We start from the raw sequence: 14,898 nt of genomic DNA, 5'->3' as shown, positions 1-14,898 counted from the left end.
TTCTAACCCAACACAGCAGTGTCAATTTATGGCACTGAACATTTATCTTTGATTGAAATAAGATCAAATCACGGAGGAAGAATAGAAAGAACGATTAACCTTCACTTCTTCACGCCACTGAACATATAGATCAAATCACAATTCTGTAAACAAGTAAAAACCCTAAATCAATCTAAAATCAAACCCTAAATCAATATACAATCAAACAATTCGAACCCTAAGGAGAAGAATACTGACCTGATAGAGATGGTGATACACTGATAGTGATTTTCAATCTAAATGATTCAAACCCTAAGAGAAGATCAGAAAAATCGAGCCTGCAGCCTGCCGCCTTCGCTGAGAAGAAGAAACGAAGAAGAAGAAATGAAGAATGCTTCTTCTGTTTTCTTTTTCTCGACATCCTATGTCTTGGACGGCTAGGATTAAAACCCTATACAGATCTTGACAGCTAATAATAACCGGTACAGATGGTCCGGTTCAAGTCCGGTTCTCCCCAAGAACCGGTGTCTGTACCGGTATAGTCCGGTTCTCAAATTTCAGAACCGGTATCTGTCCCGGTCAAGCCGGTTCCGGTTCGGTACAGGTCCGGTATCACCGGTTCTACTCCGGTCCAGGTCGTTTAGACCGGTTCTTGTGCAGCCCTAGTAATAGTGACTTCTCTATGTTCTATACTTTTTTTTGCATCAGTATCTATTTGGAGACACCTCTAATTTTTTCAGAGCTAAACATTCTTTTCAGTTTCTGATAGTCCGTCAAAATTTGTTTCATTGATCTTTAAATAAGAACGGAGTTCTTTAAGTCGAGTTCTATTATGAAAATGATTAATCAAATGAACAAATTGGTAATACTGTTATCTTCCCCCTTAAAGGTCTTGATAAATAAAGCTCTCATATTAAACGGTGATGAAACCCTTCTAGGCCTTTTCTAATGTAGAAGCTATGGTGATGACACTTGACATAACTTTATTGGTTTTAATAATTAAAACTTTGTTACACTTTGTTTACATAAGCTACTTAACTGTTCGTTAGTAACGGTGTTGACAAAAAAGTAGGTAAATAATACTTATGTTAGAATTTAAATTTGAGTTATTTAGTTACACCGCGTTTACACCAATACTTAACTAGACTTTAATAAGGGTGGACAAAACTTCCGTCCAAATCGTTAAATCAATAAAAAAAAAGAAAAAGAGTTTCACACGTAGTAAAGGAATTTCTGTTAAAAAGCCGAAAAAAGGAAATCAGTTAAATTAGGAGTTCGTGTTAAAAAAGGTTTAGAAAAGGATTAAAAAAGGAAGCCAGTGATTCACCGAAAAGGATTCCTGTTCGTAACTTATAACCATGCAATTACAGATTTTTCGTAATTTCCCCTATAAGATTAAAACCTAAATTTTGAATTTACCAAAATTTACTATTTGGGTTTGTAATTCCAGGGTTTTGAAATTCTGGGTTTGTTTGTTGCCCGTGGGTGTGAATTTGATTTATTTTTTGTATCAATAATCATGTTAATCCTGTGGGTGTGAATTTGATTTATTTTTTTGTATCAATAATCCTGTTAATCCTGTGGGTATGTATTTGATGAATCTTGCATGTGAATTTTGCAATATCTGATAGGCAGGTGCGACTAACTTGGATCCAGTGAGGTCTATCCATCACACTTTCTTATACTTTGAATCTTTGTTTTCCGGGAATGGGTTTTTACTGTTGCTTACCAATCCCAGAATATAAGTCATGTTCATTTTCTCATGCCTTCATTGGTTGTTTTTGTTGTTGATGCTTAGGGGAGATTCAACGAACAACTGGTGAATGAAAGTGATTGAGAGTGGCATTAAAATTCCGTACTGAGACTTTTATCCATCGCCATTTATCGGAAGCATTGTATTGAAGCCTGCGGAAATTGCAGAAGCTAGATCCTTAAATTTATGAATATCAGACTCTGTTTGAGTTTTTTCCGGTCATAAATATTGTATCCGCACTATTTCATCTAGCAAGTTTAAATATATTTCGACTTTTCTATGTAGCAATGGACTCTTAACTTACCATCATATTCTCCTCCAATTATCTATATCTCAAGTTGGTGGTCTTAACTAAAAAGGTTTACCACAATTACTCTGTTGACATATGCCTTGGCAAGAAACTAAGCCTGAACTGATTTCGTTTTTCAAGTTAAAGTGTAATCTCTGTATGATTTATGTTTTGTTGTTGTTCTTTCCTTTCCGGTGACTATTGATTTGATCTTCTTTGTGCAGTTGCAAGTGGAATGGACTTGAAGATGTAAGAATGGATTAAAATTCAGTAAAAAAGCATTCATGTTTGTATGTCTGCTTAATTTTGATGTTTGTCTTTACATGTTTAAGGTCTTTTGTTAATTGGTACACTCTTATTGATTTGATCTTATTTCCATCTCTATTTTGGTCTTCGTTCCGGAGACGGTTAATTAGGAGTACTCGGTTGATTCTTTTCGTGCAGGCCATCCCAAGGAAGAAACCAATTGCAACAGTGCTTTAAAAAAAGGTTGAGATTGAGTAAAGCAATATGAATGAGATGGGAAAAAAGAGGCCAACTGTGAATGACAACAGCAAATGAACTATTTGTAAGGCCTGTTCTGAATTGCTGCAAGAAAAGATAACTGAAATTTGTTTCCAAATACTAGAGTGAAGCTAGCGTCCTCAGAAGCTATTTCCGGCATGCCGTCACACAATTTGAAGCCCATGCATATGTAAGCGCGTCCATGCTCAGTAACAGTTTCGAACCGTAGTTAGATCTTCTTCCTTAATTCCGTTATGCGCATAACATTTTCAATTGCAGAATAATAAGGAAGAAGTTGTAAATTTTCTATAACTGATGTAGTTAATAGTATTTCTCTGGGCTTTATGGCGTCCATGTCGTGCGGGTGGTAGACTGGGTACCGTCAAAATTAAGAATACGTGATTCGAATGTGTGAGTTTCTAATCAGATTAGTTCAAATGTTAATTAGTTGCTTAATCATTATTTGTTTCCTTTTGACAGTAATATTAATTTGTGTGCTTAATTATTTTTTTTCTTTGTTTTTCCGATGAATAATCGATACTAAAATTTAAAATTGATATTTTCTATAAAAATTAATGGGAAATATAAATAAAATCTGCAAATATTTTATTATAGTGGAAATTAATTTAAATAAAAATTAATTTAAATAAAATCCGTTATACCGCCCCGCACACACCAAATTTAAATTAAAAGAAAATGTCCGGTACATAGCACGGGTACAAATCTAGTATTTTATCATTTGCAAATGAGGAAGTTAGATTAGGATTTGAACTTGCCGTACATCCTTACTTGCTGAAATTGTTGCCGGTGATGAAACATGAGTGGCATTTTTATGGGCCATTCACGCGATACACACTGAAGTGTAATACTTGTGCAAACGGAAGGTTCAAAAAATTGTTGTCGTTGGACTAAGTAAAACCTTATTTAGCTCCTTCATGGGCCTGTCCTTGCTCGCGATAGCCTTTTAGCATGAATCAATCTCAGAAATTAGAAGCAAAAACAATTTGTTTCACAATGTTGAGGATAATAGTCCCACACTGTTAATGTCCCCTTAATAAATTTAAAATATAATATAGAAGTAGGGGTGTAAACAATATCCGAAAATACTCAGCCTGCCTGTACCCGTCCGAGCCCGCCTGTACCCGAAATAGCCCAAAGCCTGTTATGGCCCGTCATGGGCCACCCGGCCTGGCCTGGATTAATTTATTGGGCGGTCCTGGGCTTTGCAATTAATTATGATGCCCGACCTGATACCCGGCCTGAAAGCCTTCTACAGTAAAACATCTATAAAATAATAAAATAATTCTTAATTTAAAACATTTACTTTGAAAAAACGAGAATTTTCATATTTAAAAAATAAAAATAAATTATCATAGGATAAATACCGAAATATTTTTAAAAGTGGAATATATAAAAAAAGATAATAAAACATTAACGAAAATATTTTCAGAACGACATCATTTGTTTTTAAAGTAATAAATCTTATTAATTTCCATGAAAAAAGATTTTTATACGGAAATTTTTCGTATTTAACATACAGTTTACAATTCAATTTAGTCACACAATACAAGCTTCTAATTCACTAGGATGTCTTGAGAAAATTTTTAAATCATATTTTGAGAAAATTTAATGTGTATGAATTTATTTTTTCTAATGGAATTATTATTTTATATAATATTTGGGACCTATTAATGTTTAAGGGGAACTTTTGAAATATATTATATTATAATTTTATCGAATTATTATTTTAGCACTAAGTGCCCGAGTCAGGATTAGAATTTTTTTTTATTTTAGCGAGACTATTATATTATCGAGTATTATTTTAAAAAAGTTTTACTGTGTGTGACATTAATCATTTAATATCCTCTTAAAAAGACTTAAAAGTTACAATTTTATAATTGTCAATTTTGTGTCAAGAAAAATAAAGTATATAGTTGTTTTTACTTATAATTAACCTTTTCAAAACATTAATGGTAATATATTTTCTTATTAGAAAGTTTATTGTACTCTAATTAATTATTTATTATAGGCTAAAGTTAAAATTGTCATTGTAATTTAAATATAAAATAATACTATCACTTACGGTATGCAATGTTAGAAAGGAAAGGATATTGTATTAAAAATAAATAAATTTAATATCGTTCATTTGAAAATTTAAACTAAAATAAATAAATATTCAAAATAGTGGCTTGTCCGGCCCGATCTGGCCTGCCCGTATAAAAAGCGGGCTTTGGGCAGCAAATTATCTACTTTTCCCTGGCATGTCCGACCTGAATTTGTTTACGGGCTCACAAATATTAAGCCTGGCATGTCAGCCTGTCTTAGTTTTTGGGTCGGGCGGCCCGGCCTGCATGAATTTACACCCCTATATAGAAGGGCCTCTCCATTCATTGTCAATTGGTTTTGAGTTGGATGCCCGCAGACTTTAATTTGGTATCAAAGATAGGCCCGTGTGAGTAGGCCCAACGGTCACCGCAAAACGTAGGTCCACGTGTTAGACCCAACGAGACTACACGTGAGGGGGAGTGTTGAGGATAATAGGCCCACACTATTAGTGTCCCCTTAATAAACTTAAAATATAATATAGAAGGGCCTCCCGCAGACTTTAATTCAGAAAAAGCTTACCATTTTCTTTTTTATTTTTAGAAGTCATATTGATATTTTGTTTTCAAATTAACTTCTAAAATTTCGACTAAATTAAAAAATAACTTCTGAAAGGACATCACCCTCTTAGAGTAGTTTACGGACCATGAGCATGGAAAATCCATCCATGATTACATGTAGTTAAAATTGGTACGAAAGATCTCCTAGTTATCTGGAGGAAAATCATCCATAGAGAAGTGAGCTGAAATTCGTGAGGGGAGACGGGATATTATCCGGTCCAAGTAATCAAATGGGAAAGGAATACCGGTTTTGCTAGGAAAATTTTGAGCTAGTACGGAAACCGTGTCTTATAACCGATAGAAACAGAGGAGTTGAACTTGAAAGCTCCATAAAGAGAGATGGATATCGCATATATTGTAGCTTGGTCAACCTAGATGGGCTCCATATGCACCTCTTTTCACCATATCTATAGAACAAGACAGTAGAGGAATCTCTGATTCACTGCACATATCCAAAAAAAGGGAACGAGTCTATGAGATATGACTTTTAAGGCTCCTGGTCAATTTTAGACGAGGACTTTTATATAGGCTTTATCGTAGTAATACTGTTTGCATGTGTGTTGATTTTATTGATGAAAATGAGAAACAGATTGTAGAAAAAAAGACGTTGCAAATTATGACCCAATTGATGAGCATACCAACAAAGACTATATACTATTCGCTACCTCTCACAGTGAGACACGACAATTTGATCAAGGCTACACTAGTTGGCATACGATCGGGTACATGCATGCAAAATGACGAACATGTTTTTCAATGGTGTATATCTTCAGAATAACACACATTGTACATGGAATTCACATTTTCATTGATACTAATATGTGTCAGATAAATGCATTTTGTAAAGAAAAATGATTGACGAACCGAGATTTTAAACATTACAGGGAAAAAAAAAGGATTCTCCATTGCCTAAATCGAGTTTTAAAGAAAATTCAGATTTTACATGGTGCAAATCCTTTCTGTGCAAGCTAGTTTATGAAAGATCGAGATATAACCCAAATGTGTGTTTTTGCTTTACCCAGCCAGTAAACCAAATGGATAGGTATAACAGGAACCCATCCATGCTTCTACGAAGTTAGTAAATACCCACATCAGTATGCTTTTGTTTTGTTCCGCTTTTACCAAGTCGATCATCAGCTTGCATGCATGCAAACACAAGCAACATCCTAGCTAACTTATGGGACTGAGTTCTGTTTTCCTGTTGAGTTCTGACTTACTACAATTAGTTTAATTCTAATGGTGTCGATAGCAACAAGGAAGTACATATGTACTGTGATGTTTATCTGTTTAAATTTTAGTAGGGAATTTCCATGCACGATCCTATATATACTAATTTAAAAAATTCTCTTTGACCGATAGCATACTTCTGTCAGTCAAACTTGAGTTGTTTAGATTAGTGTATGTATTATTGCTAATTAAAATAGGAAATGTAGTGCAACTCGTGTGGTTTTGGCCTTAATCTCAACTAAAATGAAGATTGTATAACAAGCTAATCTTGGATCTGCTATAATTGATGAAGCAGTCAAGATAATGTTGTCGTCATTCTTGTCTGAAGCTTAGAGATATTTGTTTGTTTTCAGTCGAGTTTGATCTCATATTGTATTCTCGTCTTTGTTCTTCTCAATCCTTTTGAAATGTCAATGGCTTAGTAATTCAACTTGTTTTTGACCAAAACAATTTCATTGCTAGCTAGCTGTAAACGTGTTGGCTAAATGTATTATAAGCATTTCTATATATGTCATCTGCTCGACTTTTCTTCTCATGAAAATGGCAGCATGCAGTGCCTACTTCTTTCATTTCCAATGACGCTGGGGAAGATGAAAGAATTCATGAAGGGACGCTTAATTAGTTATCTGGCATAGTACGTACAACACGTCATATGATAGTTCCGGCACGCGATGATGTGTATGTCGACACTTTTTAAACAGCGGCTACATGCATAATTAACCAGTTCTTATGGCCCAAATGAGAATCATGCTCGATAACGACTTAGGAATCTATTTAACGGACTAAAATTAGAGTCAATACATACATTTTCGAAAAAACGAAACTTATAAAGTTTGACTATGGTACCAAAGAATTTAACATTGCATTATTTCAACCAGTAGAGTTTTCGACTACAGCTCTTTTACTCTCATCGTCAGGAACAGTAAAGTCATATAAGAAACAACAATTCTTGCACAATCCTTCGAGTCTCTGACCATACGTACGATGAATTAGTGGATGAAGAGAGATCAGCCTTTCGTTCTCACTAGTACACATCAACTCCCTATGCCACGAGACGAGATGATCAAGCTAGCTGTAGAAGTGGCAAAAAGTCTCCCTACCTTGTAACATCTGTTTTCAAAACGGTACCTTGAGTTGAGCCCTGAAAATGCATGTCGCGAGTTACCTGCGTGTCAACCCATTATAAAATTACTTATGTACTTTAGGATAATGTAAAGATTCTAAACTATATTCTACGACTAGCTACCAGAAAGGCAGAATTGTTGTTATGAAAATGGACAGCCATCTTAGGTAGACTCTTAGTTCATTCATTGGGACATACAGTTCGGGCATACCCACGTTGAATCGCCTTTAGGTGACTTAAACAACTGTTAAGTAGTATTTTGGAATACAAAGAGAAACTGTATACATACGACCTTTATAATGTCAGGAAAATAATTAGTTTTAACCATATAAGACCGACCGTTTTCCCGACATAATTGTGTAGATACGACACTTATACTTAGAAGTAAATTATCAGACGTTAATTTGTATACGAAAGGGATTCGTTTATTTTGCAAAACACTCCAACCTAACGGGTCTCCATCCCCATTTTCTCTTTGTCTCGCTGATAAGGTCGATTCAAACTAAACCATTAATTATGGCACACAGAAAATCGGAAATACTACGTAATTTATTGCTCTAGATTCCTCAATACAAAGAATTTTCAATTCAAAGAATAATGCTCAATTAGAATTTTCTTTATTTACTGATACCTTCTTACTCAAAAAGTTTAAGTGTAATATTCATCTGGTACACCAAAAGAAACCTATTTACTTATATAATGACAGAGATTCCATTGAAATTTATTGAGACAAAGAATCTAGTAAAATCAAATTTAGTGGTCTTTCCATATGCATCTATCTTAGATACATTGTCTCAAAAAAAAATCTATCTTTGAGGAAAAACTTAAATTAATAAAGATCCCGGAAAATCCTAATGACCCTATCTAATGGGAAAATCCTAATGACCTTATCTTAATATTAATACACTGAACATATATACCCAATTAATTCGCTAAAACACTCCAAATTAATACACTGATCAAATATAATTAAGTAATTAAAATCATAATCATCATCAAAAGCAGACCACAATCTTTTTGGACCCAATAAAATGATGCCACCTTGGTCCCATGCTCATACTGTTATTATTATTATCACTATGTATTTTCCTATTTTCCCACTAATAAATACATTTCATTTCATTTCATTTAATTTTTTTTTTATTTGTTTCCTCGTAAGTGTTATTTTTGTGTCCACTGAAAAGCACGTAGAGTAGAGTGAGAGTATCTTTCTCATACGCTTGAAATGGAAGCAAAGGCAACCAAAGTGGATGAGGTGGCGTTATCTGAAGATGACACCCCACGTGCCACATAGATTTCATGTCTCTTCACACGTGTGTAAAGTTTCCATCTTTGGATTTTCGAAATGCCAATAAAGAGAGATGTTGAGGAAAGGAGGAAGAGCATTAAGCCAAAGTTAACCAAGTCCTTCTTTTCTTGTGGGGAAGGGAGGCTGGGTAGACTATTATAAAAGCGTAGGTGTTGTTGTTTATTCATTCTTCAATCTCTCATTTTTTTTCCTCTCTAGCTGCTCTCTGTCTCTCTATCTCTCTGGATCTTTCATTTGGTCTCTACACATACATCACCACACACATTTGTTTGTTTCTTCCTTTTGAATACTTCTTGGCAACCACCAATATAAATTAACCCAGCCTGATCATTCATTCATATATAGAGATATAGAGAAAGAAGATTAAGCAAAGTTTAAGGATATGGGGAGGCAACCTTGTTGTGAAAAAGTAGGGTTGAAGAAAGGGCCATGGACAGCTGAAGAAGATAAGAAGCTTATCAACTTCATTCTAACTAATGGCCAATGCTGTTGGAGAGCTGTTCCTAAACTTGCAGGTCCATTATCTCTACTCAACATTCAAGAACCTTTTGCTTTCTATCTTTCTTTCTGGGTTTTGAATCATAACCCAGTATATTCGCCAAAAAGACTTCGAAAATTATTTAGAAAAAAGAAAAAAAAAGATCACCTTTTCATTAATTTAAAAGGTTTTGATAAAAAAAAAAATCCTTTATTTTTTTTATTTTTTTTATTTTTTGCAATTGACTGATAGATTTTACGTGTTTTTTTCCCCACAGGACTGTTAAGGTGCGGCAAAAGTTGCAGATTAAGGTGGACAAATTACCTAAGGCCTGATCTGAAGAGGGGTTTATTATCAGAATCTGAAGAACAAATGGTTATCGATCTCCATGCTCGTCTTGGCAATAGGTATGCTACAAACATATTTCCACACATAAATTCCGATCGAATATACTTGTATTGTATTCTACCAAGAGGCATGTTTCTATTCGCCATAATTTATTATACGTACACTTGCAAAGTTAATTAAGGTGGTCTAGAATGCCGGTTGGGGAGAGTTGGTAGGAAGTATTCATACTTAATATTCTTCCCGTCAACCTCTGAAAATGAAGTTCTTACCAAATAATTGCACATCTTAGAAGCCAATTATGTGTTCCTCACTAATTAAGTATAATTTCTATTGATTTCTTGATTTTTATATATGGTTCTTAACTTTTAATTAATCAGTTTTCTATTGATAATAACAGATGGTCAAAGATTGCATCCAATCTCCCTGGTCGAACTGATAATGAAATCAAGAACCATTGGAACACCCACATCAAGAAGAAACTAAAGAAAATGGGAATTGATCCTCTTACTCATCAACCACTGGTTCCTGCCGCCACCTCCACCACAAACGTTGATAATCATCACGTTCAGAAGCCAAACCAGCAATATTCTACAGTTATTGATATTACTGAATCTGGGACTGAAAATTCTCAGCATTCATCCATGACTGATGATGATCAAACCAAAGGTGTCGAATTAGAAACGAACACGACAGGAAACAGCGACGGTTTTTGTACGGATGAAGTTCCGTTGATTCAACCTCATGAAATATTAGTGAACTGTAATCAGAAGAATAATAATTCTTCATCATCTGTTACTTCTTCATCAGCATCATCGTCATCATCTTCGTCATCATCTGGGATTAATGAAGAATTAGGATTTCCAAATTTGGATTGGCCTGAATATACAAACATGGTAAGTGGTGGTGGAATTTGGGACGATTTTAACTGTTGGGAATATCTTTGTGATGATTTATTGCTAGATGGATCAAGCAGAAAATTATCCGTCAATAATAATAATACCCAGCATGATCTTAGTTTCAGTCATTACGATCAATACCATAGAAGCAACATTTTGGAAGAAGAAGCTTGGAAATTTGAGCTCCTGTAGAGGTTTTAATAACATTTGTGATGGAATTTTGGGGTTCATTGTTTGTAACTTGATCAAGGTTTATTATTACAGAGAAACAAAACAAGAAAAATAACAACAACTCATCTTTGATTTTCCTCCCTCCTTCTCTTTTTCTTTTTACTGTTAATTACACACTTAAATTTATTTTATTTCACTGTATATTTTCATGGTAAAATTACTTTCTCTTTTCATAATCAAAAAATAAATGAAAAAACAGTGAGAAAGGTGATGTAATCTTGAGGTTTGCTTTGAATTATTTATTTATTTCTAATAATAATAAAGTCAGCCTCATTTTGATTGAACGAAACATTGTTGAAATGGTAAGACAATTATATTGTATCAACCTACCTACCCCCGTTTCTTCAAGAGAGACATTTTCATTATTTGCTTACATTTTATTTAAAAATAAAATTTGATTTTTTCGTTTCTTACAGCAGGGACTGAACTGAGCTGTGCTCTAGGCTCCAGCCACCTCAAAACATTTAGAGAGTGTCCTGAAATCATTTTTTCATTGCTGCTTAATTGCATCAAGATTTAACAACAATAAGCACCAAAATGATCGTTTTGAAAAATACACATTCATTCATCATTATCTATTTTAACTCGTTCTACTGAAAAGTCAAAAGTTTATTTCAATAATAAGTTTTCAACAAAATAATTTTGAGATAAACTTTTGCTTCTGATCCAAACAAAGCATCAACGGACACATCATACTTCAGTGCGAAACATGTACTGAAGCTTGGGGCTTCGTCATATATTGAATGCTCCAGTGATTCAATATTAACTTTTAGACCATTCTAAGCCATTTACGTGTGACCAAGTTAATACCATAACATTACATTCCAAGGTAAATACAAGCACTCTAGAATGCTCATTGATGAGGTCAAATACCTTCTTGATCATGGTCGTTTCGTTTGGATCAAATTATTCTGAAAACATTCCTCTAAGTATGCCGTTTTTACTTAACTGGAATGTGGTGATCCGACACTGAGTAATTTAGTTTAACTTAGTTTCTTTCTGTTTGGGATGTTCTCTGTTTGTTTGGGATGTTCTCTTTCTGTTTCTGCATTGCCATCCTCTTGTGGTAGCCCAAGTGATGAGCCTAGGGGTTGGGCGGGGGTGCTCCAGCCAACCCCGGTTTCTAAAACCTACGGAAATTTCTATCTTTCAACGGTTTTTTATTTGGAAAAAGAAATCAGCCCCCGTCGCGTCCTTTCCGTGACAACAGAAAAGACATTATCTCAATCTGCTCTACTTTAGCTCGGAGAATGTCTGTTCGAGAATCTTAACGGGCATCGATCATTGGATCTTTTCTTATTTTATGGTAGTATATCCCCGTTGTCAGTCTGAAATCAAGAAGTATGACACATTCTTATAACCATCCTTTTTTTTACTCAAATGGTGTTTCTTCACAGGTAACTTACTCAATCATGAGGAATTTCTATAGTTTTTCTAGTTTGATTAGTATCGTACAACCTTGTACGACTTGGTTACATTTAAGGACCACGATTGTTAGAAGAATGAATCACGCTTCTTAGTTTAAGATTGAATAGTATTTTTCAACGGCCTAAGATTCTTTTAAGATTAAAATGTGAACAATGTTATTGGTTAGATTTTAAGGACCACAGTGGTTGACAAAATTACTCTTCTTAGTTTAAGATTGAATTAGTATTTCTGTCAAAAATTCCTTTAGCTTGTTGCAAAAGGCAACGGAAAAAAGAAAAAAACCGTCACCATTTACATGATATTGCTACCAAATTTTGACCTAAAATTTGTTGTCATATAAGAACACATATTATTGGAACAAATTTGATGGAGCACGAAAGACAATGATTAATCCAACAGCTAAAGGATGGGAAATTCTAAGAACCTAACCTCTCAAGTTAAGATCATATCACAATATTGGGTTTAAAAAATGGCATAGTGGAAGAACGCAAATTTTCATATGGACGTAGTGTTGGTTTGAGGCTAAGTCTTATGGTGTGCTAATCTAGTAGCTAGATTAGTAGTTAGGGTAACTTCCTAAATCCTATGGTAATTCTAATCTAACATATCATGCATACACCCAAAGTAAAATAGTAGACTGTTTGGTGAGGATCAAACGTGAGTTATAACCAAGCGTCACTTTCCGTTGGGATCAAGTGCAAGCTATTTATTTTACCAGGCGAAGTTACTGGGTAATTTTCACTTGACTGTAGTCATTACGTAAAATTGGCCGTTGAGTGTCGACGGCTATGTCAGGGACAAAGATACTGTTTTGACGTAGAGATTGCTTTGTCGTGTAAATACAAAACCGTAATATAGTAGTAACAATGACATGGGTCCAACCGTATATATATTACATTACCGCCAATGAGTATATTGATGGGAACATATACAAGCAATCCTACGCGTATCCTCAATATCCAATCAAGTATGCATACAAATATTATGATATCGCGTTTCTTCTACACATTATGATCTTCTTCTCTGATCAGACATGTTTCTATCTGGAATTCCTATCAAGTGGGGGGGACCTCGTACTTGGGCCCACACCCTCGACGATGTGAGTAGCCAGCATGCATGTAAATGGTGTCTGGTTCTTATAGTCATAGTATCCGTTGTTAATTCGACACTATCTCGGCGGCCAATGAACCAGCAGTGTGGTGTAAGAACGTGCGAAGGTGGTTCCTGGCTTAGATTTTTTTACTTTAGGTTTTCAACGGCAATCTGCTGGTGATATCTGGTCAATGTGCTATTCTCATTGCCACCATTATTCTTAATCGCTTTCATCAACCTAAGATATTAGTTATCTTATGACAACTGGTGTTATAAAAGTGTTACTAGTATGATTTTTCTTATCACAATTGGGGTTATGAAAGGGTATCTATATGAATTTTCTTATGACAATTGGGGTTATAAAAGGAAAGGATACTGTAGTAGTGTTTAGTAGACATGGTATAATTCCCTTATGGTATATTCTCATATTTTACTCATATAGGTTTTGTTTTTTTTTGAAGGATATCAGTCATGTTGAGTTCGCCGAGTTTAAGGAAATGAAACAATACATTTACTTGCAAATGTTTAATCACAAAGGGATTAAGACTGCCAGTACAAACGGACTGCTTTCCGCAAATACGGATTATCTGATAGTTGCAGTGTCATCCTCGAAGTCTGGTTGTATTTCATCGAAGCGTTTCAAATTTCGTGGTAAAATGAAGTTATCTTGACATAGTATACAAAAAGTCTCGGCAGACCGAGAGAAAAACTACACAGAAAAACCGGTCCCTCACAAATCATCCATGTACGTCTCCTGAGGGGCGGGGTTCATTTGAACCCACAAATAAATAAAATTAAAAAAAAAAACTGTGAGAGACGGTTTTTACCTGGTTTGATTTTTCGGTCTGTAGAAAACCGTTGTAGTAATTAAACATCCAGATGCACAACATTGGTGTAGGGCGATGGCATATGTCCTGAGAATGATGAAGTAAAAAAAGTCTACTGTTTGCAAAGTATTTTTGTTTTTTTACTTCTAACTTCTCAGCTTGATCGTCCTTTTGGAATTCACTTCTGTTTTTTGGGATTATTATGTTTATCTTTTCGAGGTTACACGTGGTTTTCCTAAATTTTCAAGGCCACGCAAGGTTTCCAATCTCCACGAAAAATTATACTTAATCCATATAAGATATAATATCCCGTAAAAATTATACCAAATTCATATAAAACATAATATTTACACCAATATTTTTAGACTCGTAGGAATCACGAGTGTATTCGTACTAGTCATGTCACAACGTTTGAAATCGAGTTAGATTGTACTCAAGACTCATTCTGCCCAAGACTCAACGTAGGAAACAAACTTGATCAAGTCAGACTTGTAAACGATCAATAAACTGGCGAAAATTAAAAGAGTGTGCAATCGAGTCATATCGTAGCCCAACACTCAGCAAAGTCAACAAATTTGACCAAGTCAAAACTTGACTTCTCCGAGAACCAGAAGTAACCTCTTAACCATTGTTCTATGAAGTAGCTGTTATTTAGTAATTAAATATTTATAAATGATCTATTTATAAATAATAAAAATCTTAAAATAAAAAATTCATCATTAACTGAAAGTTCCATAGTCACGATTTAACA

The 14,898-nt window shown here is 34.6% G+C and overlaps 1 protein-coding gene across 1 annotated transcript; it reads left to right on the top strand.

Annotated features, from left to right (window-relative positions):
• The first annotated feature begins 8,937 nt into the window (after nt 1–8,937).
• LOC113282262 (transcription factor MYB20-like) lies at nt 8,938–10,885 on the top strand. Its single transcript, XM_026531249.1, has 3 exons — nt 8,938–9,362; nt 9,603–9,732; nt 10,071–10,885. Exons 1-3 carry the CDS (start codon nt 9,230–9,232, stop codon nt 10,759–10,761), a joined length of 954 nt encoding a protein of 317 aa, XP_026387034.1. The 5' UTR covers nt 8,938–9,229; the 3' UTR covers nt 10,762–10,885.
• Nucleotides 10,886–14,898: the final 4,013 nt, after the last annotated feature.

The sequence above is a fragment of the Papaver somniferum genome, chromosome 5 (genome assembly GCF_003573695.1).
Source record: "Papaver somniferum cultivar HN1 chromosome 5, ASM357369v1, whole genome shotgun sequence".
NCBI lineage: Eukaryota > Viridiplantae > Streptophyta > Magnoliopsida > Ranunculales > Papaveraceae > Papaver > Papaver somniferum.
Note: the sequence above shows the minus strand (reverse complement) of the source record. Positions and strands in the feature narration are given on the sequence as shown.

What these genes read in the sequence shown, in the direction of transcription:
- LOC113282262 (XM_026531249.1), top strand. Translation starts at nt 9,230, where the DNA reads ATGGGGAGGCAACCTTGTTGTGAAAAAGTAGGGTTGAAGAAAGGGCCA. An exon ending in AGCTGTTCCTAAACTTGCAG is followed by an intron (nt 9,363 to 9,602) that starts GTCCATTATCTC and finishes TTTTCCCCACAG; the next exon opens with GACTGTTAAGGTGCGGCAAA. An exon ending in CATGCTCGTCTTGGCAATAG is followed by an intron (nt 9,733 to 10,070) that starts GTATGCTACAAA and finishes TGATAATAACAG; the next exon opens with ATGGTCAAAGATTGCATCCA.